The 27,872-nt window shown below is 42.5% G+C and overlaps 1 protein-coding gene across 13 annotated transcripts in view; it reads left to right on the top strand.

Annotated features, from left to right (window-relative positions):
- Positions 1–27,872, top strand: part of DLC1 (DLC1 Rho GTPase activating protein) — a 522,133-nt gene that overhangs the window by 477,459 nt on the left and 16,802 nt on the right. For 9 of the 13 annotated variants that reach the window (XM_065518891.1, XM_074000320.1, XM_065518892.2 and 6 more), the window contains 4 exons: positions 10,910–10,981; positions 15,767–15,848; positions 24,138–24,201; positions 26,379–27,802. In XM_065518891.1, coding sequence (XP_065374963.1) covers positions 10,910–10,981; positions 15,767–15,848; positions 24,138–24,201; positions 26,379–27,802 — 1,642 coding nt within the window. The remainder of the gene's footprint in view (positions 1–10,909; positions 10,982–15,766; positions 15,849–24,137; positions 24,202–26,378; positions 27,803–27,872) is intronic. The other 4 variants (XM_065518899.1, XM_065518900.1, XM_065518898.1 and 1 more) reach the window with 1 other exon arrangement.

Genomic DNA, 27,872 nt, shown 5'->3' with positions numbered 1-27,872 from the left:
CATTGCTAAAGCGTCACGTGCAGGGCTTCCATCCCAGGTATAGACTTGCAGGGCGTGTCTCCCAACGTTTCCTCCTTTCAAGGCAAAACCATTTATTAAGTTGTCATCACATCACAGGGAAAATGGGTCCTTTTTCCCCTCCTTTCTATAATTTCTAGGAATGTTCTTTACTAGAAAGATGTATATGTATGTCTCCAAACCTCAAGCAGAAGAATAAGAGAAAAAAAAAAAAAAGAAAAGAAAAAAACTTAAAAAGAAAATCCCCCAAAGCTTCCATTCCTTACTAGGACTGAAAACCAGTATGGTGATGTACAAGTGAGGGCACTACTGAAATAGGCAAGAAGGGCTCTAACCTGGAGATGAGAGCTCGGTAGCTTTAAGCTAGCACCTTCAGCAAATCACCTCAATTCTGTACCAACTTCCTCATTTGTAAAGAAAAAAGATGAAAAGCTTCAAGATGCATTTCAGCACCCAAGTCATGGGTTCTTTGGAAGATAAGATACTCTAATAGAAGTACGAACATGAAAGATCAATAAGGAAAGTAAAACTCTTAAGAGCTTTCTGTGCATTGAAGTGTTTTCTTCCCCTCAAGTTGAAATTTAGAGGGCTGTAGACACGCACAGAAGCAAACGTTGGTTTTGTGTTCTCTGTAATATGAATACAAGCTTCATGGGACAAATCAAGAAGTCGATCGATCTCTTAAAAAGCAAATTGAGTCAGGTGTGGTGGCTCATGCCTGTAATCCCAGCACTTTGGGAGGCCAAGGCGGATGGATCACTTGAGGTCAAGAGTTTGAGACCAGCCTGGCCAACATGTCAAAACCCCGTCTCTACTAAAAATACGAAAATTAGCCGGGTGTGGTGGTGAGCACCTGTAATCCCAGCTACTTAGAAGGGTGAGGCAGGAGAATCACTTGAATCCGGGAGGCAGAGGTTGCTGTGAGCTGAGATCGCACCACTGCACTCCAGCCTGGGTGACACAGTGAGACTGTGTCTCAAAAAAAAAAAAAAAAAAAAAAAAAAGGCAAATTGGAAATGTTAGCTCTTAAAATAAAAACAATTAAAACTTTCATAAATTTACAAAATTGGGGATCTCTCATAGCAGTTTCTAGTGGTCCAGTTTTTTGAGGGAGGAAGAATGTCTCCATGTAATTGATGAGAAATCTGGAAAATTAACAGTGGGCATGGAACCCTTTCTAGAGGTGGTCCTAGAGAGAAGGTGAAATGGGCATAAAGGAAATATTAGAGTCAAGAGCTTAGGGAGTTTACAAAGCCACTGGCAAGCCCAGGCTTTACAGATGAAACAACAGGACCAGAGAAATTATTTTCTTAAGGCCGCCTATCTAGGCAGTGAATTCTTTCCTGGAGCTGTTTTCCTGACTTGTTACAGTAATGCTTTGTCTTCTGTGATAGAGTATCAGAAGGACTTCAGGGCATCCAGATGCAAAGCTGTTTTACATCTGAGGAAATAATGTTGGTTGCTCATTGAATAACCAGGCTGAGAAGGTGCTTCCATCTGATCCGTGAGATAACTTACTTTCTGCTCTGTACTCCTGCTTTTTACTCTGTGTTATAGTGAATCTGGACCGCATTCCTCCCAACATCTCTGCTTCCCAGCTTACCTCTTCCTTCATTCAGGGTCCTTTACACGGAATCCCCTCTCCTGCAATCCAGTCTCATATCCAAGATCATAATGCTTCCTTCAATAAAGAAGCACAGACTGGGTCCAGACAGACTCCACTTGTCTACTAGCAAGAAGGGATACCTCTCCTACTCTGATGTCACACGTCTTTCCTATGTCATATCACATTCCTCTTCATACCATACAGAAGTTCTTCATTTCCTCTTTTTTTGTTGTTTTTTAAAGAAAAGCTATGCATGAGAATAGTGCTTTTCAAATTGGTCACATTGGTAGATAACCGCATTTAAAAATACATAAAAATGTAAGACTGCATCACTTCCTGTAGGTTTTGTTTGAAAATTCTTTTATAATAGTTACATATATAGGTACATGTTTATATGCATGAATTTGTACTTATATTTATACACACACATACACATGTACATACATGTTTATGCGTGTACCATGTTACAATGTAGAATGTATTTCTTATTGTGGATCCTGGTCAGAAAAATTAAGACCACTTACTAGAACAAAAACTGTATGAGTGGTTTATTTCTTTATGTAATATTTATTGAGCAACTGCTGTGTGCTGCTGTACATGCTTGGGATATATCAGAGAATAAAATAGACAAAGAAGCTTGCCCTTGTGGAGCTTATAAAGAGGAAAGACAGAAAGTAAACATAATAAGTTTTGTGAAAGAAGAAAAAATAAAACCGGAAAAGGGGGAGAGAGGGCCCAAGTGCCATGGCCCACGCTGGTAATAACATACTTTGGGAGGGAGGCTGAGGCAGGCAGATCATTTGAGATCAGGAATTCGAAACCAGCCTGGCCACCATGGTGAAATCACGTCTTTACTAAAAAACAAAACAAAACAAAAAAACAAAAATTATCCAGGCGTGGTGGCGGGCGCCTGTAGTCCCAGCTACTCAGGAGGCTAAGGCAGGAGAATCGCTTGAACCTGGGAGACAGAGGTTGCAGTGAGTCAAGATTTGCATTCCAGCCTGGGAGACAGAGTTGAGACTCCTCAACAACAACAAAAAAGGCGCCCGGGAGGGGGGCGGTGGGGAGTAGAGGAAGAGGGCATGGGAGGAGGCCGGTGTGGCTGGATCAGTCAGAGGGAGATGGGGCGATAGGCGGCGGGGTCCTGACAGGAGCCGGGACATGTGGGACATTGTTAGGAGTTTGGCTTTCACCAATGAAAGGGGCACTCGCTAATGTCGCCTGTACAGGATCACCTGATGGACCTCACAGTAGCCCTTAGGAAACCAGTTCATTTCTAAGTGGAGGATAGAGGATCCTCATACACACTGTACTCCACTGTCAATTTCCTTTCCACTTGGCTTCCCGCTTCAAGTCAGGAGCTTGAGTCTTTCATTTTCCCTGAGAGCTGCTGGCAGTACGCCTAGTTGAATCAATAAATAGTGAAGGAGAAAATGTAGGATGATTAGCTTTAGCTAAACATATGACTGTACTAGAATATACCGATAGATGTGGGTTAGCTGTTGCTAAGCCAGATAGCCTAAGAAACTGACTTAGTGACTGACGGTCTCCCAGAAGCTTCCTGTTTTTTTTTTTTTTTCAGACTATGCATAGCAGATGTTTGGAATTTTTTTAGGCACCTGAGGGTAGGAATGCTGTCAGTTGCTGGTGAAAATCTTTACTGTGATTAGATAACATTAGAGTTTAATAAATATTAATATATGAAGTCTGCTGTCTGCCTTAACCTTGCTAGGAATTTATTTCACATAGATAACTCCTGATAACCAGTCTTTGGCAACTGTGTATGTTTCACATTTGGTTTTTTTTTTAATTGCGAAGAGCAAGAGATTCGTGTCATCGGTCTCAGTCTGCCTTTAAAGAAAGGAAAATAGTAATAGATTTTTTTTTTCTTTTCCTTGTTCACACCAACCTATCTGTAATTCCTTTGTGCAAAAAGTTGTCTTTCGGGATATACAAATGAATTAAAAAGTGAGAAGTTGGTGGAGTGAAGAAGGGGGAATTCATTTGAGAGAACTCAGGGCTTAAGGTATGACAGCTTGGTACGTCCTCAGAACACCAAGGAGTTTGGAAAGCCTGGAACAAGCTTACATTTGGAGGCCTTCCAAGAGCTGAGTGGATAGGCAGATGCCAAACTGTGAAGGCTGTGGTCTTTGCTGAGGAGTTTGGATTGTATTTGAAAGGCGGTGGAAAGTCACTAAAGAATTGTAAGCAGGGGAGTGACATAATGAAATATGTGTTTCATAAAACCAGCCCAGTGACTCCGGGATCCTTGAAGGCGGATGGATTTGTTGGGGGCAGGGAGGGGTGAGGCTTATCAAAGAGTTCAGTGAGGAGGCTGTTAGGATAATCCAAGGGTGAAAAACTCCAGGACGAAGGAATACAAAGAAATGTTATCTAGGTTAGTGGTCCTCAATCCTGGCTGCCTTTAAACGTAGGGAGCTTTTCTGAAATACAATGTCCAGGCCCTACCTAGACTGAGTGAATCAGAATACTTGGGGAGGGGGTGGTGGATGTTTTTAGAAAGCTCCCAGGCCAGGCACGGTGACTTACGCCTGTAATCCCAGCACTTTGGGAGGCTGAGGCAGGAGGATTGCTTGAGCCCAGGAGTTTGAGATCAGCCTGGGCAACACAGCGAGACTCTGTCTCTACAAAAAAAAGTTAAAAACTTAGCCAGGCATGGTGGTACATGCCTGTAGTCCCAGCTACTGAGGAGGCTGAGGCAGGAGGATTGCTTGAGCCCAAGAGTTCAAGGCTACAGTGAACTGTGATCGTGCCACTAGACTCCAGCCTAGGTGACAGAGTGAAACCTTGTCTCAAAAAAAAAAGAAAAGAAAACTCCCCAGCGCAATGCTACCTACATCCAGGGCTGGGAATCACCAGGATCTCCTTACCTTACTACAAGTGTTTTTGGTCGTGATTTGCTTCTCCCAGTGACCTCCCTGTGGAACCCACCCATCAAGTAAAGATGGGTTGTAATTAAAGCCGTCGTATCCACGTGCACAACATTCCTGCAAAATTGGCCACCTTGATGTCATCAGAATTGATAAGCAGTGTCTTCCTTCCCATTTGAAGGAATCTTTGTCACCACAGGGAGGAGAATGCATCTTGGTTTGGATCAGAAAGCACCGCCTGCCTGCACGCAGCTGACATGGTTCTCCAGCAATTTAAAGCATCAGCTTTTTCATGAATCTTCGCCCATATGTCTATCAGATTTTAGGGAATCCAGGGAATCTGCAAAGTGCTTGAATTTTCTTACGTTCCTTTAATTTCTGAGAATTGCATTTAAAAAAAAACAAATTCACTGTACCATTTGCATCAAAGCCTGATTTCGGTAGCATGTTATCAAAGAAGAGAGGAAACCCAAAAGTTCCCTCTGTGAAGCTAGAGCGAATGGAAGATTGAAGTAATCATATCTTGGTTAGACCCAATTACTGTTGCTCAACCAGCTAAGATAACAGAGTTCAAAAGAATGATGCTGGGGGTGGGGAATTTTTGTTCAGCTTACTGTTGAGGGGTGATGGGAAGACACGATCATCCCGTCATGCCAGGAAATGTGCAAATATGGCCTAATGGTTCCCAGCCATACACAAAAGGGTGTCCGGTACCTCATCCATCTAATGTCCAGAACTGCTTTGTGAAACGACTTTGACAAAAGCTGTTTCCAATAAAAATTTCCTGTTTCCTCCTAAGGCATTTGTCTGTTGTTTGCTTAGAGAAAACCCAGGTATAAAAGTTTCATTGTATTTCCATTGTATTTTTAGTTTCTAATGGCATTTTCGTTCAGTGGGGAATGTTTTTTAAAAATCATCCTCGTAATTTTCACATCACCACCCACATACATTGAAGGGAAAATCACACACTCAGAGCTGTGTTAGAGGCCCCCCAAAACAAGCATGGGGTACATAAAGGTGTCCAAAGTAATGTAATATATGTGCGGTTTTCTGTAATATTTTAGATTTTATTCATTGTTACATAATATATATCATATATATTTGTTACATAATATACATTATATATATATGTATGGTTTTTTTTTTTTTTTTTTTGAGATGGAGTCTCATTTTGTGACCCAGGTTGGAGTGCAGTGACCCAATCTCGGCTCACTGCAACCTCCGCCTCCTGGGTTCAAGCAATTCTCCTGCCTCAGCCTCCTGCGTAGCTGCGACTACAGGCACCTGCCACCACGCCCGGCTAATTTTTGTATTTTTAGTAGAGACGGGGTTTCACCACGTTGGCCAGGCAGGTCTCGAACTCCTGAGTTCAGGTGATCTGCCCGCCTTGGCCTCCCAAAGTGCTGGGATTACAAGTGTGAGCCACCACGCCCAGGCTGTTACATACAATATTTTTAAAGGGAAGAACCTGTCTTGCAGGAAGAACCTTGCATTTTTGTAAGTGATTGTTACCTCTCTCACTATGGCATTTGAATGTAGAAATCTCAGTTTTTAAAATTTTTTTATAAGTTTTGTTTTTTTTTTTGAGATAGAGTCTCACTGTATTGTCCAGGCTGGTTTTGAAGTCCTGGGCCCAAGCAATCCTCCCACCTCAGCCTCCTGAGTAGCTGGGAACACAGGAAGGAACTCTTTTTCCTTTTTACATTTTTTGTAGAGATGAAGTCTCGCAATTATTGCCCAGACTGGTCTTGAACTCCTGGCCTCAAATGATACTCCTACCTAGACCTCCCAGAATGCTGGGATTACAGGCGTGAACCACTTCGCTTGGCCTCAGAAAGCTCATTTTTAAGGAGCGGTGGTTACTTCTCTGTCTGTTTCCTCATGTGTTTATCTCAGAGATATTAGTAATCCACATCTTAGGATCAATATGAGGTGTAAATGAACTCATATGCACTAGTGCTTAGACAGGGCCTTATGCATATTAAGCACTCAGTAAAGTGATGCGTTGATAGAACTGTTGAGAGGCAAATGGGAAGACTGCATGGAGGAGGTGGCATTTGGTTGGGATCTTGAAGGATGAGTGAAATTTCATCTTGAGCATTTCAGGCCAGAGAATTCACTGAAGTACAGTGTGTGTGGAGATGGGCACCAAATTTACTTTGGCTAGAATGCTCGGCTTCAGGGAGCTGAACACTTAGGTTGGCCAAGTGGAGAGCCTTGAAAACCTTGCCGGGGTGTTTAGACCTTTTTTTTTTTTTCTTTTTTTTTTTTTTTTTTAAATATATAGGGTCTTGCCCTGTTGCTCATGTTGGAATGCAGTAGTGTGGTCACGGCTCACTGCAGCCTCGACCTCCTGGGCTCAAGTGGTCCTTCCACCTCAACCCCTCAAGTAGCTGGGACGACAGGTGTGCGCCACCATGCCTGGCTAATTTTTGTATTTTATGTAGAGATGGGGTCTCCCTATGTTGTTCAGGCTTGTCTTGAACTCCTGGACGCAACACAGTCCACCCAACTCTGCCTCCCAAAGTGCTAAGACTACAGGCGTGAGCCACTGCACAGAGCCAGGACCTGATTGTTTAGGCATGCAGCTCCAGCGAAGTTTGCGAAGGAGAGAGAAGATTAATGCTGTAACTCAGAAAGTTTGACGAGTCAGGATTGGTGGACAGATTCTCTTCAGAGAGGGGAGTCTACAGACCCAGAGTTTTATTAAGAGTTAGGAGACACTTTGGGAGGCCGAGACGGGCGGATCACGAGGTCAGGAGATCGAGACCATCCTGGCTAACACGGTGAAACCCCGTCTCTGCTAAAAAATACAAAAAACTAGCCGGGCGCGGTGGCGGGCGCCTGTAGTCCCAACTACTCGGGAGGCTGAGGCAGGAGAATGGCGTGAACCCGGGAGGCGGAGCTTGCAGTGAGCTGAGATCCGGCCACTGCACTCCAGCCTGGGCGGCAGAGCCAGACTCTGTCTCAAAAAAAAAAAGAGTTAGGAGATTAGAGCAAAAGTAATGGCATGAATCGGGGAATGAAACTCTGTGACTCGCATGTGGATATAGGTTCATTTCACATTAAATAAAACAAAAATAACTGATTTTGTAAAATCAGTATGTACATTGGATTGTTAGTACTTTCTCTTGACCCATGAATTGGAAAGTGTAGGAGTGAGGTCAACAAGTATTCCATTTTCTAAAAAATATGTGACAACTTTTTACAGTTTTCTAATTCTGATTTCTACAAAAACAGTGGGTTAGGGTCTCATTGGAATGCAGCCTAAGTTTTCATGAGTGGACTTTTTGTGTTGGTAAAATAGTCATAGGCTTGTCTATTTCCCATGGTTTCACATCAAAAGGAAAGACAAATTCTCATTTTTTTAGGGTGAAGACAAGAAAGGATAAGATGACTCGATCTCTGCCATTTGGGGAGTACTGCTTTTTAGCCGTTGTATAAACTGTTAATTAAATTATCTGCTGAAGAAGCAAACGTTCGCCTGTTTACATTCTTTCTAACTAAGTGGCCCTAAGAGTGACTATTTTGACACAGCTTTTCTGATCAATTTATGACCATTTGGAGTCATTTTATTTCTTAGACAGGGCCAGTAGAAAATAAGAGAGATAGCCAGGCACAGTGGCTCATGCCTCTTATCTCAGCTACTTGGGAGGCTGACATGGGAGGATCATTTGAGCCCGGAAGGTCGAGGCTGCAGTGAGCAGTGATTGCACCACTGCACTTTAGACTATTGAGCAAGACTCTGTCTCAAAAAAAAGGCCAGGTGCGGTGGCTCACGCCTGTAATCCCAGCACTTTGGGAGGCCGAGGCAGGCGGATCATGACGTCAGGAGATCGAGAGCATCCCGGCTAACACGGTGAAACCTCGTCTCTACTAAAAATACAAAAAATTAGCCGGGCGTGGTGGCCGGCGCCTGTAGTCCCAGCTACTCGGGAGGCTGAGGCAGGAGAATGGCGTGAACCCGGGAGGCAGAGCTTGCAGTGAGCCGAGATTGCGCCACTGCACTCCAGCCTGGCAACAGAGGGGACTCTTCTCAAAAAAAAAAAAAAAAAAAAAAGAACAAGACAGGAATATGCATTTTTGTGTTCCTCAAATCACATAGGAGCTTAAATAAATACTTTGTAAAGTTAGATTGTTTAAAAAACTAATATCTTACATCTTCCATGCCTCTTGGCATGAAACTATTTTTCTAAGTAAAGCAGGCTCATGCTTTGGCAGTATTGGCTAGTGAATTGGTATCTAATTAAGGCTTTTGTATGTGTGCTGACCTAGTGCCGTGTCTCTCTCGTCAAAAAAGGGCGGGCATTGAGAATTTTTGGTTACTCACCACTTATTAAGTTAAATATTAAGAAAGCAAGCACATTTACTTTTTAACAATCTATTGTTCAATGTCTAACAATCTTTTCAGTGAAAATAACCTCTAAGTAGCCAAATGAAATGTGTTTTTAAAATAGTTTTAAAACAAGCAGCCTTTTTTCTTTCCATATCTATCTTTTGTAGGAGGGGGCGGGCACACAGATAGGGCAAAAGTAATGTCTTCATTCTTTTTTTTTTTTTTCTTTTGGTTACAGAGTCTTACTCTGTTGCCCAGGCTGGAGTGTAGTGGTACCATTGAGGCTCACTGCAGCCTCAGCCTTCCAAGCTCAAGCAATCTTCCCACCTCAGCCTCCAGAGTAGCTGGGACTACGGGAGGGCACCACCCCTGACTAATTTTTGTAATTTTTTTCTTTGGTAGAGACAGTTTTGCCATGTTGCCCAGGCTGGTCTTGAACTTCTGGGCTCAAATGATCCTCCCACCTCAGCCTTTCAAATGCAGGGATTATAGGCGTGAGCCACCACACCCAGTCTAATTTCCTTATTTTTTAAAATAAAATGTTGAGCTTGTATATGTTTTTCCAGCAATATCGTTTTCTGGGAAGTGTTTATTTTATAATTTTATTTAAAACATCTTTATTTCCTTACTGAGACAAAATGTGGATATACACATATGAAAAAAGGTAAGCTCAAATGATTCACTTTGGACAATTCTACACTTCTATTCAGTGCAGACATTGAAGTTCTTCCACACTGATGTCACTCTATCGTTCGCTCCCAATTCAATCCTAAGTCTTGGGTTGAATAATGCTACTTTCACTGCTACACTGAAAAGATTAATGAAGTTCACTTTGCCATGCTATTTATTTCCAGGCTACTGCCATAATTGTTTTTAGTTTGGGTATTAAGGAACTCATCAGGAGATGGCAGGTTTTGTTGTTTTTTTTTTTTTCTCTTTCCTGTGCTCAGTGAGTAAATTCCCACTTGCTTTAATGAATTTGGATTTTCTTAATTACCTTTCTTCAAAGGCCAAGGAACTCATGAAGTAATAGGTGAAAAAGTGCTTTGGAAACATAAAGTTACTGGACAAAAATAAGATGTGTACACTTCTAATATGAACTATTAGTCTCCCACTTGGTTAAGAGAGATGCTTAATGAAGATTTGAATGTGGCATTAATTATGCAATGCTGAGAGCTTTGTAAATGAGTGAATAGACTTGTGTAACTGAGTACTCTTATGGCCTGAGGAAGGTGAGAGGAAGAGTTGAAAGGAATATTCTTTGTACAAGCAGAGACGCCAGCTAATGTTCCCAGGACCTCCTCAGTGAGTCAGTTTTAACAGGATTGTAAATATGTGCTCCAATGAGTTTTAACACAGTGTGTCAGTTGCTCTTGGCCTTTCTGTTTATCGATACTATCTACAAGATGTTAAATCACAGGGAGGTAGAAGCTTTATTAGCCATTTCTGCCTGCCAAGATTGTGGGATTTACTGACTTCGTACCCTCCATGTTCCTTGACATCCTGGGCCTCTCCTACTGGATTAATACCCGTTGAGTACCTGAGCACTCGACAGTGACACAACACAAGGTCAGGGGCTTTTGAAACACCCAACCCCTGGGTGTCAGAAAGCCTGTGACTGTACTCAGATAAATTTTATTTTAGCGTGTTGGTGGAGGTACTTTGCGGCCTTTTGTTGAAGTGAAAAGTAGTACAATAGGCTGGCCAGGCTTAAAATGAGTTATTTAATCTCTCTTCAACTTTCTCATGATGCCTTATTTTCATAACCATTTGTAATCAGAGCACTTCAGAAGCAGCACAAAATGAGTAACTTGCTCCCAGGCCCCCATTTTTGTTTTTCGTAAAGGGAAAATACATCCCCATGTATGTGTGAAAAAATCGGAAAAGACGCATACAAAATGTAAACCATTTGAATTAAACATGTATGTCTGTTTGCTTCTCCGTATTTTCTACGGTAGTCGTGTTTTGCTTGTATCATAAAATCAAAGCTTATTGAGGGAAAATAAGCATGCTGAGGCACACACGGCTAATTTTGTTTTTCTTCTAATTCTGTTCTAGAAATTGAAGCCAAGGAAGCTTGTGACTGGCTACGGGCAACTGGTTTCCCCCAGTATGCACAGCTTTATGAAGGTAAGCTGGGAATGCTGTTTTTTAAAAGTTGGCATAATTATAATCCCTTATTCGGGAATATTACTGATCTGCAACTTATTTTCAGCAGTTTTACAGTTTAAATGTTTTATTTAAAAAAAAAAATGTAGTAAGCATGCAAGACCCCCACCACTGAAAACAAAAGCTAGCACCTTGATGATAACAGTCCCATGCCACTCCCCGTCTGCCGCCTGCCACTCCCCCCGGCTGCCACCTGCCACTTCCTGCCTAAAGTAATCAGCATCCTGAAGACTATCATTTTCTTCCTTTCTTTTTATATAATTGTATTGCATTTCCTGAAAAGTACATTTTTACAAAGTTATTTTTACCTTTATAAAGAGGGTACTGTGCTGTATGTAATCTCGTGGGGTTTTTATTTTTCACTTAATATTGTATCGTTAAGATTCTTCTGTACTGTATGGCCTGTTGTTCATTTGCTTTGGCTGCTGTGTAATACACCATTGTGTATTACACAAGAAACCACAGTTTATTCATATCCACACTCTGGTTGGCGGGTATTTTGACTTTCTCTGTTTTGCTTTTATAAGCTGTGCTGTTGTGAACATTCTTGCATCTATCTTTTGTGGTACATGCATAATAATTCGTCTCACTTCTATCCCTAGGAACAGAATTACTAGGTAATGAAGAATATGTATGTTCAATTTTACAATGCAAGTTTTTCGAAAGTGCGTGTACCAATTTTCACTCTTACCAATCTATGTATCCACATTTCCTCAACACTTGACATTGTCAGACTTTAATTTTTGCCAACCAAGTGGATATAAAATGATATACAGGTTCTGACTGCCATTTCCCTAATCCTTAATGGTAAGAAGCATTTATTCGTGTCACTTGGCCACATTTGTTTGCTCACATGATGCTTCTCTGAGTGATTTATAAGAGCTCTTTTTATTCTAAATGCTAATCTTTCACTGGTCATGTGTTGCAGATACCTTTCCCAGCATTTGTAATTAGGCATCTCACTTTTCTCTAGGTTGTCTTTTAATGAATATTATGTTTTCTGTGGCATTCAGTTTTTCAATTGAGAAAAATGGTTAAAAAAACAAAAATAGGATCTGGGCTGAATTCTTACCATCTCATTTTCTTAGCAGTGCCCTGGGGATTTCTCGGATACTGAGATCATTCTCTCAGCTTCTGCGTACCGTGGGGAGTGCTCACGCTCCATGCATGTCAAGATAAATAGGCTGTTCCTTTATTTATTTGTTTGTTTTGAGACAGAGTCTTGCTCTGTCGCCCTGGCTAGAGTGCAGTGGTGCGATCTTGGCTCACTGCAACCTCTGCCTCCTGGGTTCAAGCCATTCACCTGCCTCAACCACCTGAGTAGCTGAGATTACAGGTGTGTGCCACCATGCCCGGCTAATTTTTGTGTTTTTAGTAGAGCCGGGGTTTTACCATCTTGGCCAAGCTGGTCTTGAACTCCTGACCTCAGGTGATCCACTCACCTTGGCCTCCCAAAGTGCTGGGATTACAGACATGAGCTACTACACCTGGCCTAGGCTGTTCATTTAAATGGGAGTTTCATTATTCTCTATATGAAGTCAGTTTAAAATAATTACAGCTATGAACTAATGCATTCCATTTTATGGGTAACTTTCAAACAAAGGTTGGGTGAAGAGTAAAGTGATTCCCAAGTTAGAATACCTGGTCTTCCTTATGTAGCCTAGATTGATTGTACGATTTTTTTTTCCAAGAAGATGGATTCTGAATTGTTTTATTATTAGACTGTGTAAAATATCTTACTGTTTCTTCATTCCAGAGAATATTTCCAACCAATTTCTTCTGATTAACTTGCATACTTATTTTGGTGGAGTTGCTTGTCTTTCTTTTAGAGATAAGTTTTAACCTGTTAACATTTGAAAGGGCTTTAGGGGAAGGAGGACCAGCATTCTATTGGATTTTCAGTTCATAGCTCTGCTGGAGATAAGGAAAGATAACTGCATTGGCAGTGACACCAAAGCGGCTGTCCTTTTGTTCTCCTATTTAGAAATTAAGTTTTCTTCAATTATGCTCATTTTTTGCATTGTTTTGCTGCCAGGTAGCACTTTCTTGTGATATATATGTTTGCTAAGAGCCAATTCCAGTCCCTGTGTCACTTCTTTCCTAATCCTAAAGCACAGGGTGCATTTGCACAGGTTGCATTTGGGGTTCCCTCATGTTCCCAAGTCTTTTGAAGCTTAAGCCTACTTTTGGGGTATGCTGCATATTGTTCTGGGCCGTCGCCTACCCGTTTTTCCTGCCACTGTGTGCTGGGTGAGTACATACACCATACATGCCATACCAACCCACACATGTTCCCCTGTTTTGCTTGATTTGGGTACTTGGCAATTTGTACTTCCTGCTTTTCAACCCACAGTGGAAGTTGAGTTCAGAGAACGTCTTCTGTACATCAGTAAACTATCATCTTTTAAAAGCGAGTCCAGGCAAATAAAAGAAAATTACTGATTTAATTCTTTCACTCCTCATTTGCGTTTAATACCTACCAGATTTTTTAGAAATTGTTAATTTGCATTAGAAAAGGAATCTGAAATATGGCTCTGGGTATACTAACTTAGAAATTCCTAAAATAATATAGTTACTTTCTCACATGTAGGTAACAGGCATGTGAAAATTTCAATTTACATTTATAGATCTGATGTTATACTGTGTAAATATTAAAAAGTATTCCTTAATATCAGCTCTGTTAGTTCATCTTGGTGTGTATTCACAGTGAAATACAGGCCAGGAATGGTGGCTCATGCCTATCATCCCAGCACTTTGGGAGGCTGAGGTGGGAGGATCGCTTGAGGCCAGGAGTTCAAGGCCAACCTGACCAACATAGTGAGACTGCATCTCTATTTTAAAAATTTAGAAAGAGACAAACAAAAAAAGCAAAATACAGTGTCACAACCTTCAAACAGTGTTACAACCTGTCTTGCTTTATTTACTAATGCTCTAGTTTGCATTGACTATAAGTTTTTCTTTTTCCATTATAATGGTTCCACTAATCATTTGTCTAAGAGAGACTTGGTCTATAAATTAGTGAAGAAATGTAATTCTGTGATACTAAATTTTATATATTCATAAATCTTTGGACTATAGCCACTTCCTTGGTCTGCCTATATTATCATTTAGGGAACAATGTCAGTAATCCAACTCTAGCCTTCAGAAAAGAAAAGGATCGACTATAAGTTTATACTCATTCTGATATATTATCTCTAGAAAATAGATTACTAAGAATAAGGAATTCCATATCATTCCATAAAACCAGTAATCATAAGAAATAATAAAAACATAGTGAACAGTTATGTGCCCACAAGAGCTGGAACAGGACTAATTACCTGTATCTCCAAAACTACTGACAGCCATGTTTATTCCGCTATGTGGCATTAGCCATTTTGAAGGCCAAAGGGATGTTTTATTTTTTATTTATTTTTTTCAGACAGGGTCTCACTCTGTCATCCAGGCTGAAGTGCAATGGTGTAGTGAGAGTTCACTGCAGCCTCAAACTCCGGGGCTCAGGTGATCTTCCACCTCAGCATCCCATGTAGCTGAGACCACAGGCACGTGCCACTATGCCCAATAAAAATTTTTTAAATTTTTTTTGTAGAGACAGTGTCTCGCCATGCTGCCCAGGCTGGTCTCACACTCCTGAGCTCAAATGATCTTCTCTCCTTGGCCTCCCAAAGTGCTGGGATTAGAGATGTGAGCCGCAGTGCCCAGCCAAAGAGAATTTTTTAGCTTGTGGTGATTCTAGTTTCCTGCTGTGATGACTGATTTCACCCAGGTCTGGTCCAAAGAGTTAGCCCCGCACTGAGACACTCCTCCTCCTGGTACTGTAATAGCATTCTACTGAGGAGGCCCATGATTTGCCCTCATAGCTGGAACTCCAAGAGGGTGATAACTTGCCTTTATCCAGTGGCAATTTTAGAGCTGTTGTAAATTTCTGCAGTGGCTACCTCCACTCTGCTTTTCTTGGGTATATTTACTTACCAAGCGATCTTTTTAGGCAGTCCAGAGAAAGGAATTCCTCCATTGAGTTGACTGTTTTCTCCCTCTGTGGTTTGCAGTTCTGATACAGCTTCTTCATTGTCTTGAGAGAACTGAATGAACTCTTCTACAGATTAAAGGATTTGAGATTCTGTTGTTCGATAGCAACTTTAAAGCTAGCCCTTTTCTTTTTCGGGGAGTTATATCAGTTCCTACAAGGCCATATTGCAGTGCTAATATTTGTTTTTAAAAAAGCGTATCTTGAATTCTCCTTGGCTCTTGATGCCATGTGAGTGGATTACATTCCATTTCCTACCACTTTTCATTGTTCTCTAGGTCTTTCTGTGGCTCAATTTTTCTACCATGACCTTTTCCCTGATCACACGTGAGCAAACACACACACACATAACACACCGCCCAGCCACATTAAAAGGCAGCATTCTTCTGACAGTCATTGTGGCTTAAATTATCATTTATACTGGAGGCTTATTGCCTGCTGCTTTGTTTAAAGGTATAACAATGTCCTGAGCCACTTGTCCTTGACCAGAAGCAATATTTTTTGAGTTTCTACCACTTTAAAGCTGAAGCTCCTTTAGGACAGTGACGCAGGATTGGCTTGAATTGCCTTATTGTCCCATAGACCTTGATGGGGAATGAGGCGTCCTACAGGAGGTGCTCAGTACATTGCTGAAGAGTTTCTTCCCCGCTTTGGTAAACTGGGCTATTTGGCAAATTGGGTTATAGGTGCTCAACGAATACATTTGTTTATTTTTCTTATAGATTTCCTGTTCCCCATCGATATTTCCTTGGTCAAGAGGGAGCATGATTTTTTGGACAGAGATGCCATTGAGGCTCTATGCAGGTAAATGGACACGTTTTGAGTGTTTTCCTTTTTTATTTTTTAAGAACACAGTACTTATCACTAAGATAGGCTTTGCTTGCTTTTGGCCTTGCTAATTGTGTTAGGTCTTTATTGGCAAACCATATGGCGATCGGAGACCTTTTAATTAAAAATTAAATAAAATATTGTTATTTAGTATTGCCATTAAAATAGCACACTGTCCTAGGAAGTACTCAAATAATAGCATTCCATATTTGATATGATATAATTGGTGTAACAAGTAACAACTCTAAGGTAGTTAGGAAACTTGGATTAAGGTTTCCTAAAAGGGTACGATGGAAATTTAGCATGTTCAGAGGAATAAATGGAGGGTGGCGTATAAAGACAGGAGCAGCGCTTGCATTCCAGGGAAGCTCCTCTCAATGTCTTCAGTTTTCCCTCATATAAAATAATGATAGGATGAAATAAGGCTATAAAATAACTCAGCACGGTCTTTAACATATAGGCAACAGGCAGTTAAATGATGTGAAATTGAATGAAACTGTCAGAAATTCTTGATGCTTGTGCTTTTGGGTCTTCAAGCTAAGAGGCAGCTTATAGGTTTTAGTGAGGTGGAGGTAATAAAACCTGTAGCAGACAACGATGGGACGCTGATAATCCTTTCAAGCTCTTCATGACATTTTTCATCCTTTCTAATTTTTCTCAAAAGCTAAAATCCCTTAAAAGCTGAATTCTGGGGGAAAAAAATTATACACAGACAAAATTCACATAGGTTGATGTGATTATGAAACTAAATAAGTATTATTTTAATTTCAGGGTTTTTCTGTTTTTGTTTTTGTTTCTGTTTTTTGTTTGTTTGTTTGTTTGTTTGTTTTTGAGAAGGAATTTCGTTCTTGTTGCCCAGGCTGGAGTGCAATGGCGTGGTCTCGGCTCACTGCAACCTCCACCTCCTGGGTCCAAGTAAATCTCCTGCCTCAGCCTCCCGAGTAGCTGGGATTATAGGTGCCCACCATCACGCCCAGCTAATTTTTTGTATTTTTAGTAGAGGCTGGGTTTCACCATGTTGGCCAGGATGGTCTCAAACTCAAACCTCAGGTGATCCACCTGCCTTGGCCTCCCAAAGTCCAGGGATTATAGGCATGAGCCACTGCGCCCAGCCTATTTGTGTGTGTGTGTGTGTGTGTTTTGTTTTTTGTTTTGTTTTGTTTGTTTTAAAGAGAAGGTCTCACTCTGTCGCCCAGGCTGGAGTGCAGTGCCACAATCATGGTTCACGGCAGCCTTGACCTCCCAGCTACAGGTGATCCTCCCACTTCAGCCTCTGGAATAGCTGGGACTACAGGTACACACCACCATACCCAGCTAATTTTTGTATTTTTTGTAGAGATGCGGTCTTGCCATGTTGCTCAAGCTGGTCTTGAACTCCTGGGCTCAAGCAATCACCCATCTCGGCCTCCCAAAGTGCTGGGATTAAAGGAGTGAGCTACCACACCCCGTCTCAGTATTTTTTTTTTTTTAATTTGGAAAAACATCATGAAGGTAGAATGACGTCCAGTATTTCTTTCCTCTTTGTAGGCAAAGAAAGCAGTGGTAGTTCTGTTTTCTGCCTTTCTCGTATAATACAGTGTTATTTGAAGCAACCAAAGTAAGCAGTGGTTTGGGGCAGATAGATGGAATATTTAGAATAGTATATGGACTAGACTAATTCTCATGGCTTAAGAGAGGAAAAAACAAAGAGTCCTCTTAAACAGTGACAGAAACACTGTCACTTTTCTAGTCCAATTAAATGACTGATAGAAATGTACAGGGTATGTACCCATTTTCTGAAAGAAAGCTAATTCTAAGAACTTCACTATGGAGTATAATATCATAACTATGTCATCGGGAATGAAAAAAATGTCACAGATGCAGTTTCGGGAGGGGAAGGAGTCCGCATCTGGAATATGAACTACAGACATTTTTTTAATGTTTTCATGCTTAGCTGTGGAGCAGAATTAATCTGTTTTCAATCCATCACTGGTGATCATGCATATGCATGAGGTCACTTCTGAGATGCATCTTAGGAAATATTTAAGCATTACGTCATTTCACACATTTTAAGCCAGTTAGAGAGTGAGTGCTCTGGACAGCAGCAATAGCTTAGGAATTCTTGGGTCATAAAAATATCACTGCAGCATTTCAGGCCAAAGGGTCATGATTAAATTCTTGAATGCTTTTTCAGAATATCAGTTTGTGAAATGTTGTTTTCCATTTCTGGGAGAAAAAGCATCCTCTGTACTTTGCAATTTACACTGGCTCTGAGTACCTTTTGGGAAGCCACCTTTCTTTGGAGCAAATGAATCTGTGCTGCTAGATCTTTGGCAAAAAGAAAAGCCTAGAAGAAGCAGACTCTGCCAGATATGCTAGTTGGACTTCAGTTTTCTCTCCTGCGTAGAATAACAACTCATAGGAAATGCAGTGATAGATGTCAGAGCACTTTAAAACTTAAATTATTAGGCCCATATTTGAGTAAGTGCAGAAAGGCCTAGGGTTGGATTTTCTTTTTTAAAAAAGGAAATTCTTCAGAACACAGTAACAGTCATCAACTGGTTTGTAATAGAAAACCTCAGGGCTGTTGTCCACAAGTTCACATAAATGGACTTTTCATGAAAATGATGCCCCTTTTGAGAGGCCTAAACAAATGTTCAGAAGAAAAGGGACCTCTATCAGGTGTATTTCAAGCACCTTCCTTTATTTTATTTATTTTTTTATTTTTTTGAGATGGAGTCTCGCTCTATCGCCCAGGCTGGAGTACAGTGGCGCAATCTCAACTCACTGCAACCTCCGCCTCCCAGGTTCAAGTAGTTCTCTGCCTCGCCCGCGGAGTAGCTGGGATTACAGGCACCCGCCACCACGCCCAGCTAATTTTTTTGTATTTTTTTAGTAGAGATGGAGTTTCACCATATTGGCTGGCTGGTCTTGAACTCCTGATCCACCCGCCTTGGCCTCCCACAGTGCTGGGATTACAGGCGTGAGCCACTGCGCCCAGCCAGCACCTTTGTTTAAAACACATTACAGGCCGGGCGCGGTGGCTCAAGCCTGTAATCCCAGCACTTTGGGAGGCCGAGGCGGGTGGATCACGAGGTCAGGAGATCGAGACTATCCTGGCTAACATGGTGAAACCCCGTCTCTACTAAAAATACAAAAAACTAGCCGGGCGTGGTGGCGGGCGCCTGTAGTCCCAGCTACTTGGGAGGCTGAGGCGGGAGAATGGCGTGAACCCGGGAGGCGGAGCTTGCAGTGAGCCGAGATCGCGCCACTGCACTCCAGCCTGGGAGACACAGCGAGACTCCGTCTCAAAAAAAAAAAAAAAAAACACACATTACAAGTTCTGAGCTGTCAGCTGCATAGTGTAGTTGAGATACTTGTTGTACTGATCATGTGATAGTCACTTCATTTGCTAGACCTGCCTCTTCCAAATACCTTTGGCCTATGGAATTCAAGGGCCAGCAAAATAACGAAGCTACAGTATTATTTGAAATGTTGCCCTGTGGTTTTGGAAGTTCTCTCTAGACTGACAGACTTTTTATAGACTTTTGTCTTTGCCTTGTTGATATTTTCAGAACAGTTGATTTTAAATACATGGGGTAATATAGTTGCAGAAAATCAGCTTAAACATTTTATAAAATCTTTCCCACCTACCTCCTCCTCTGGTACTGGACCATATTTTATGCAGGGATCTTATAAGCGGTCTCATGTATACTCTAGCATTATTCTCAGTTTAGAGTGTTCGTGTACCTGTGACATTCACAGATCTTACGGCTCCTTTGGTCAAGAAGTAAGTAGGGGCTTCTTTTTCTACTCAGGGCAAGAAGACTTGTAGACTTTATGGGTTTTATGAGAACAATGACATTATCTTAAATATAAAGTTTGGCAATAACCAAAAGTTACAAGTGTGGGACTATAGGTTTTTTGGATTTAGATCGCTAACCAGCATTTTTACATTCACACTGCAAGGGGTTCATGTATCTGCCCTTGGAGATACATGAGAGAAGTGGCTTGGAGAAGTGGCTTTGGCCTGATCTTGCTAGCTTTACTATATAATGCAATTCCAGTGGTAAGGCCAAGATTATGAGAGCTATACTCAATAGTAATCCTGGAGGAGTGATTGACTTTGTCTTGAAGCATGTGCAGGTAGTTTTGTGAACTGTGATTCACTACCAGGATACCTCTTGTGAAATGTTCCTTCTATTGCTTGCCTTTCTAAAGCTTCTGAAAACTATCCCAAATGGCTATTTTCCTTGGGAATTAAAATTGACTCCTTCTATAAACACAGCAAAGAATTATGTGTACTTAAAGTGACAGTTGTATAATGAAAAATAGATTTCCACCCTGTCATCTGCAGTGTGTACTTTGTGGTAGAGCAGCCCGTCAGATGCCTGAGCCATGCACAGCAGCCCACCTTAGAGCAGATTCTAACTTTGTCACAGTTTCTGGTCTGTTAAAAGGGAAGCATGTAGCCGGGCACAGTGGCTCACGCTTGTAATCCCAGCAGTTTGGGAGGCCAAGATGGGAGGATCACTTGAGCCTCCAGGAGTTGGAGACCATCCTGGGCAACATGGCAAGACCCCATTTCTACAAAAAATAAAAAAAATTAAGCAGGCATGATGGCGCATACCTGTAGTCCCAGCTACTTGGGAGGCTGAGGTGGGAGGATCCTGTGAGCCCAGGAGGTCCAGGCTCCAATGAGCCGTGATAGCACCATTGCATTCCAACCTGAGCGACTCTGTCTCAGGAAAAAAAAAAAGAAAGAAAGAAAAGGAAAGGCTGGGAGTAGCATGTAATTTTTTTTAAAGCAATTGCACAGATTCCAAGAAAATATCTTTAAGAATTGTAACCACTTTTGTGAGAGTATTACTTGGAAAATGGTTTCTTTCCCCCTTCTCCCTCTTCTCTTCTTTGTTTTTGGCCTGTTTTTACTTTGAATACAATGGGGCCCAGGTCCCCACCTGCTGTGCTTTTATCTGGGTTCCTGCAGCTCCATGCAGAGAAGCTCTTGAACCTTTGATAGGCCAGCCTTGTGCCCCTCCCTCTTCAGAGCAGGGTACAAGTTGCCCAGGAGATAAGAGGGACACATTCCTATGGAGCCCAGCCTGGGCGGGTTCTTAGGGGGATGGGAAAGGCCCAGGCTTCCGGACAGATGGGTTATGAAACCAGCATTTCTGCCACTGTGTGAGGAATCCCTTAGGATATAAGTTGCTTTCATTTATTACTACCATTAATATTGATGTTAGAAAGGAACACAAATGGCCGGGCACGGTGCCTCATGCCTGTCATCCTAGCACTTTGGGAGGCCAAGGTGAGTGCATTGCCCGAGCTCAGGAGATCGAGACCAGTGGGGCAACATGGCAAACCCTCACTTCTACTAAAAATACAAAAATTAGCTGGGCGTGATGGTGGGCGCCTGTAGTCCCAGCTGCTCGGGAGGCTGAGGCACGAGAATTGCTTGAACCTGGCAGGCAGAGTTTGCAGTGAGCCAAGATCGCACCACTGCACTCCAGCCTAGGCAATAGAGCAAGACTCTGTCTCAAAAAAAAAAAAAAAAAAAAGAAAGAAAGAAAGAAAAAGAAAGGAACACAGAAGTTACTGGGTTTGAGAGTCACCATGTTTTAATCGTGTGGACTTAGACAAGATCTGTGACCTCCCCAAGCCCCATTTCCTCATTTGTAAAGTGAAGGTTAATCATAATATCTGTACCATAGGTTTGTTGGGAAGATGAAGTAATACATAGGAAGTGCCTAGCATAGTGCCTGGCCCGTAGTAGGCCTCGTTTGTGTAGCTGGAACTATGATTTGATATCAGTACTGTCCCTGTAAGCAAATAAGGTCCCAGCACAGTATGTTCTTTAGGGGTCCTCCGGGACAAATGAAAATCACAGAAACCCTAGGGTAGAACTCTGGGCTTTAGGTCTGTAATGCCATTAGATTGGTGCTACCAACATAAAAAGATAATGTTGACCTTTAGAGAACTGGCCTCCTGGGTCTTTTTCGTTCGACTAAAATCTAGAGTTTGTGAAGCTAAACCTCTCCCCAGCCCCATAGGCCTCTGTGACTAGTAAATTCGGTTATAAACACCATTCAACCATTAAAGCCCAAATGAAGTCAAGTGACTATTTGATTACAGGTTTGATTCATGGAACCCAGACCTAAGACTAACTGTAACCATTCCGGATTCTTTAAATCTTGAAAACATTTGAGAATTAAAACATTGTGGGTGTAAGTTATTTAAGTAATTGATACCCCCAATAGAGGGACCTTATATCCACTCATTTTAAAGTATGCAGACTTTTTCTTAGTTATTTGTTTTCTTTTCCTCCCCATCAACACAGAATTCTTCTGAACATAGGCACTCTGTGCTATCTTTGTTTATTCTATAAACAGGCTACCACATAAGCTATGAAGTCGAAATTGGGCTTATCAGGCAGGGAAAAATACTTTCTGTTCTGTTGCATCAACATTGTTAGGCAAACTGCAAGAACAGGATCAGGAAGATAAAGCCCTGAGGTGGTCTTACGTTTCCCAGGAATTTGTGTGAATTAAATGATCTTATCTTATGAAAATGTAAGGATTGCAATTTGTAGGAAAAACTGGAAAACTGGTGATAGCAGATAGCAAACAGACACATTACAGGTTCATTTCAGGAAGGATGAGTGATGACCATCTGGGAGATGGCAGGAAAATTGGGGCCTGAAGGGTTGTCATTCATATTTGTACATACCATTTAGTTCAGCATATTTAAAGAGTTTCTTTTTTCAACTATTGCATTATTTCTCTATGAGGCTTTGGATTTTTTCTGTAAGTGTTTTATTTTCAATGGAACTAAATCTCCCTAATTTTAAATTGATACTGCTGTTTGGCAGAGGTCAAAGTATTGATATCGTAATTACAATAGGATGGCTGTTGCAAAGAAGAATGTGACCTGAGTGCTTAATTTTGAACTCAGTAAGATTTGGATCCTTGAAGTTACAGTATGCAGATTCTTTAAATGATCATTTGTCCTATTGCCATGAGTATGGCACACATTATATTGTCCTATAACAGGAAGCTGTTCAAAATATTGGATATTAAAGAGGGTTTCAATTTCCATTCTGTGCAAGGACTCTAAAATTTTGAACAGCTGTCCAAGATTATGATTCATCAGAGATAACTAAAACTAATTGTTTAAATTTGAGTTTAAATTTGAAATACAAGACACTGTTCATTTTGCCAAAAACTCTACTTGGTTCTTTGTTGCTGTTTCGCTGTTTCTATTTCTGTGAAAGGAGACCTCATAAACTTTTCTTTTTTTTTCTTTTTGTTTTGTTTTTGAAATGGAGTCTGGCTCTATTGCCCAGGCTGGAGTGCAGTGGCACAATCTCTGCTCACTACAGCCTCCGCCTCCCAGGTTCAAGCCATTCTCCCTGCCACGGCCTCCCGAGTAGCTGGCATCAGAGGCACCCACAACCATGCCCAGCTAATTTTTGTATTTTTAGTAGAGATGGGGTTTCACCATGTTGGACAGGCTGGTCTCAAACTCCTGACTTCAGGTGATCTGCCTGCCTCGGCCTCCCAAAGTTCTGGGATTACAGACGTGAGCCACTGTGCCCAGTCAGAAACTTTTCGTTCTTGGCATCACATGTGGCAGTCCATAATGGCTCAACCTAAGAGTTACTGGAAGAATGATTTTTCTCAGTAAGAGCAACTCATTGAGAGTTAAAGAATCAGACTTGACAGTATCATAGCTGTGTGCCATTTCACACTAAAATATAAAAATTACAGTGAAAAACTTAAGAAACATAAAAGTATTTTTATTTTTATTTATTTATTTATTTTGAGATGGAGTCTCGCTCTGTCGCCCAGGCTGGAGTGCAGGGGCGCGATCTCTGCTCACTGAAAGCTCCGCCTCCTGGATTCACGCCATTCTCCTGCCTCAGCCTCCCGAGTAGCTGGGACTACAGGTGCCCACCACCACGCCCGGCTTGTTTTTTTTTTTTTGTATTTTTAGTAGAGACAGGGTTTCACCATGTTAGCCAGGATGGTCTCGATCTCCTGACCTCGTGATCCACGCACCTCAGCCTCCCAAAGTGCTGGTAGTACAGGCGTGAGCCACCACGCCTGGCCACAGTATTTTTAAATCACTCACTTTTTAAAGAAGTTTCTAATACTCCTCTAGGTGTTAGATTTTACTGAGTTCCAAGAAACTCCTTAGATATATGAATTGTTTAAAAACAGGTGTTTATCCACTTAGTAGAGAGTGGTTGCCTATCTTTGCTAACGTTATTTCTTTGCTCTATAGGCGTCTAAATACTTTAAACAAATGTGCGGTGATGAAGCTAGAAATTAGTCCTCATCGGAAACGAGTGAGTATACAAATTGTATAATAGAATGAGGGGGAAGGGGCAAACAAAAAAGTGAATGATGTGTTTTGTAATAGCTTTTGTTTCTCAAAGTCTTAGTTTCTCATTCCGTAAGCATCTACATCTTGAATGGTATCATCTAGACTCGATAGCCTTATGTAGTTGAAGTCAATAGTTGCAACTAGCCCATTACATTATTTTATATATTATTTTTGACCTGATCACATCAGCTATGATTTTGCCTAACTCAGTGTCTGTTACATAATAAAGGGATCATGCTTAAGGAATCTCAGTGGATTTTTGCATTGGTTATAGAGGAAATAAAGCTTATTTCCAACTCTTCTGTCTTCCCAAATATAACAATAACTGTGCTTCAAAGCTGTAGAGGTGAAAGTGAAGGCCGATTTGTGCAATATTGAAGAATAATAAGAGATTTGGAGGGAGGAAAGGAATTGGAGGAGGAAGAGGAGAAGGCAGGAAATCCCACACAGTTTAGTCAAATGGTGGTATAGAACCAAATTGGATGGTATTTTCTTCTGCGCGTGAATTGTGAAGACTTGTTATGAGATCTTACAAGAAGAGGTGGGTGTAGTACTGGGAGTAAGTGTCACAAATTAGAGTAAACAGGAATGAGTCTGGTCAAAGAACATATTTCTGACTTCCGGGTACAAATTTGAATTATGCCAGAGTCCCTGAGCTGCAAAAAGTTGCCTTCTTGGGGAGTCAAAGCTTTGAAACAAATGAACTGGAACCTCAGCACCCACTGAGCTGTGCAGAAGAGCCCTAGAAGCCAGCGCTCCATGCTTTCCACTCATTGTCCTGTGAAACTTGGGCCATGGGATATTTTCCACACCAGTGGAAAAGACATGTATCATACTGAATTGTGCCCTTTGATTCCTGCCGAAAAGGCCCAGATGCAATAGTCGGTGTGACAGCATATCCCTGAGTCCTATACATAAATCGGGCATAACCAGCAAAGATGTTCCTTAGTGTTTATGAATACCGCAAGCTGTCAGAGCTGGGTATTTGTGAAACCTTGTTCAATGGGCTGGAGCATGACTGAGGTTGAAACTTCACAGGTCAGCTGTGGCCTGAGCGCTAGCCCTCATGTCTGGTGGGGGAGGGGAAGAAAAGGTACTGGTAAGAGTCTCCAAAGCCCTGGTAGTGGACTGAAGCTGCGTGATGACCCACCTTGATCCAGGGCCCCTTTATTCCAGTGGGAGACCTTATAAATTTTCAGTGTCTAGAGATTTGAGTTGCCACTCTTCTTAGTGTTTGAAAACTACCTTTTTAATTGCAAGAGGGAATATAAACATACACCAACAAAAGACCGCACAACGGAAGGCAGCCCGGAGGCAGTCCTGCTCACTGCTCACTTCAGTTCAGAATATTTTGCATGCCTGGAATTTTCACCATCTCGGAGGTTTCCTGTGTGAGCAATTAAGGAACAGCCTGTAGATCCCAGAGTTTCCATAAAATAGTTCTTATTTAAACTTGCAGCATTTGGTCAGGTACTCCTCTGTTAAATTCTTTAAATACATCTTTGTTATTTAAAAAACAAAACAAAACAAAACACTGGGCACTGTGGCTCATGCCTGTAATCCCAACACTTTGGGAGGCCCATGTGGGAGGATCGCTTGAGGCCAGGAGTTTGAGACCAGCCTAGGCCAATATAGTAAGACTCCTGCTCTCTACAAAAAAAATTAAAAAAGAAAAAGAATATGTAAATGGGGCTGGGCACAGTAGCTCATCCCTGTCACCGCAGCACTCTGGGAGGCACAGGTGGGAGGATCATTTGAGGTCAGCAGTTCAGAACCAACCTGGGCAATACAGCAAGACCCCATCTCTACCAAAAAAAAAAAAAAAATAGCTGGACATGTTGGCACTTGCCTGTAATCCCAGCTACTAGGGAGGCTGAAGTGGGAGGATCACTTGAGCCCTAGAATTTGATCCTGCAGTAAGCTGTGATCATGCCACTGTACTCCAGCCTGGACAACAGAGTGAGACCCTATTTCTTAAAAAACAAAAACAAAACAAAAAAAACACCTTTAAAATTCAAATTATAAAGTACAAGGGGAGAATTGACACTACTGGCATATTATGAGCAGCCTCCTGCTCATGCCCTGCTCCCTGCTGGCTGCCAGCCCCAGTGTGTGAATGGCTCCTTTCTGTCTTTGCAGAGTGACGATTCAGACGAGGATGAGCCTTGTGCCATCAGTGGCAAATGGACTTTCCAAAGGGACAGCAAGAGATGGTCCCGGCTTGAAGAGTTTGATGTCTTTTCTCCAAAACAAGACCCAGTCCCTGGGTCCCCAGACGACTCCCACCCGCAGGACGGCGCCAGCCCCGGAGGCACGCTGATGGACCGCGGCGAGCGCCAGGAGGTGTCTTCCGTCCGCAGCCTCAGCAGCACTGGCAGCCTCGCCAGCCACGCGCCCCCCAGCGAGGATGCTGCCACCCCCCGGACTAACTCCGTCATCAGCGTTTGCTCCTCCAGCAACTTGGCAGGCAATGACGACTCTTTCGGCAGCCTGCCGTCTCCCAAGGAACTGTCCAGCTTCAGCTTCAGCATGAAAGGCCACGAAAAAACTGCCAAGTCCAAGACGCGCAGTCTGCTGAAACGGATGGAGAGTCTGAAGCTCAAGGGCTCCCACCACAGCAAGCACAAAGCGCCTTCAAAGCTGGGGTTGATCATCAGCGGGCCCATCCTGCAAGAGGGGGTGGATGAGGAGAAGCTGAAGCAGCTCAACTGCGTGGAGATCTCCGCCCTCAACGGTAACCGCATCAACGTCCCCATGGTACGAAAGAGGAGCGTTTCCAACTCCACGCAGACCAGCAGCAGCAGCAGCCAGTCGGAGACCAGCAGCGCGGTCAGCACGCCCAGCCCTGTTACCAGGACCCGGAGCCTCAGTGCCTGTAACAAGCGGGTGGGCATGTACTTAGAGGGCTTCGATCCTTTCAATCAGTCAACATTTAACAGCGTGATGGAACAGAACTTTAAGAACCGCGAGAGCTACCCAGAGGACACGGTGTTCTACATCCCTGAAGATCACAAGCCTGGCACTTTCCCCAAAGCTCTCACCAATGGCAGTTTCTCCCCCTCGGGGAATAACGGCTCTGTGAACTGGAGGACGGGAAGCTTCCACGGCCCTGGCCACATCAGCCTCAGGAGGGAAAACAGCAGCGACAACCCCAAGGAACTGAAGAGGCGCAATTCTTCCAGCTCCATGAGCAGCCGCCTGAGCATCTATGACAACGTGCCGGGCTCCATCCTCTACTCCAGTTCAGGGGACCTGGCAGATCTGGAGAATGAGGACATCTTCCCCGAGCTGGACGACATCCTCTACCACGTGAAGGGGATGCAGCGGATAGTCAATCAGTGGTCGGAGAAGTTTTCTGATGAGGGAGATTCGGACTCAGCCCTGGACTCGGTCTCTCCCTGCCCATCCTCTCCAAAACAGATACACCTGGATGTGGACAACGACCGAACCACACCCAGCGACTTGGACAGCACAGGCAACTCCCTGAATGAACCGGAAGAGCCCTCTGACATCCCGGAAAGGAGGGATTCTGGGGTTGGGGCTTCCCTAACCAGGTCCAACAGGTAACAGTTTTTCTCCTCTCTCCAGGTGTGAGGCACGGGGGTCAGAAAGAGATTGCCTGTGCTTGTTCTG

The sequence above is a fragment of the Macaca fascicularis genome, chromosome 8, assembly GCF_037993035.2.
Source record: "Macaca fascicularis isolate 582-1 chromosome 8, T2T-MFA8v1.1".
NCBI lineage: Eukaryota > Metazoa > Chordata > Mammalia > Primates > Cercopithecidae > Macaca > Macaca fascicularis.
The sequence above is the reverse complement of the archived record's forward strand: the minus strand, read 5'-3'. Positions and strand labels throughout refer to the sequence as shown.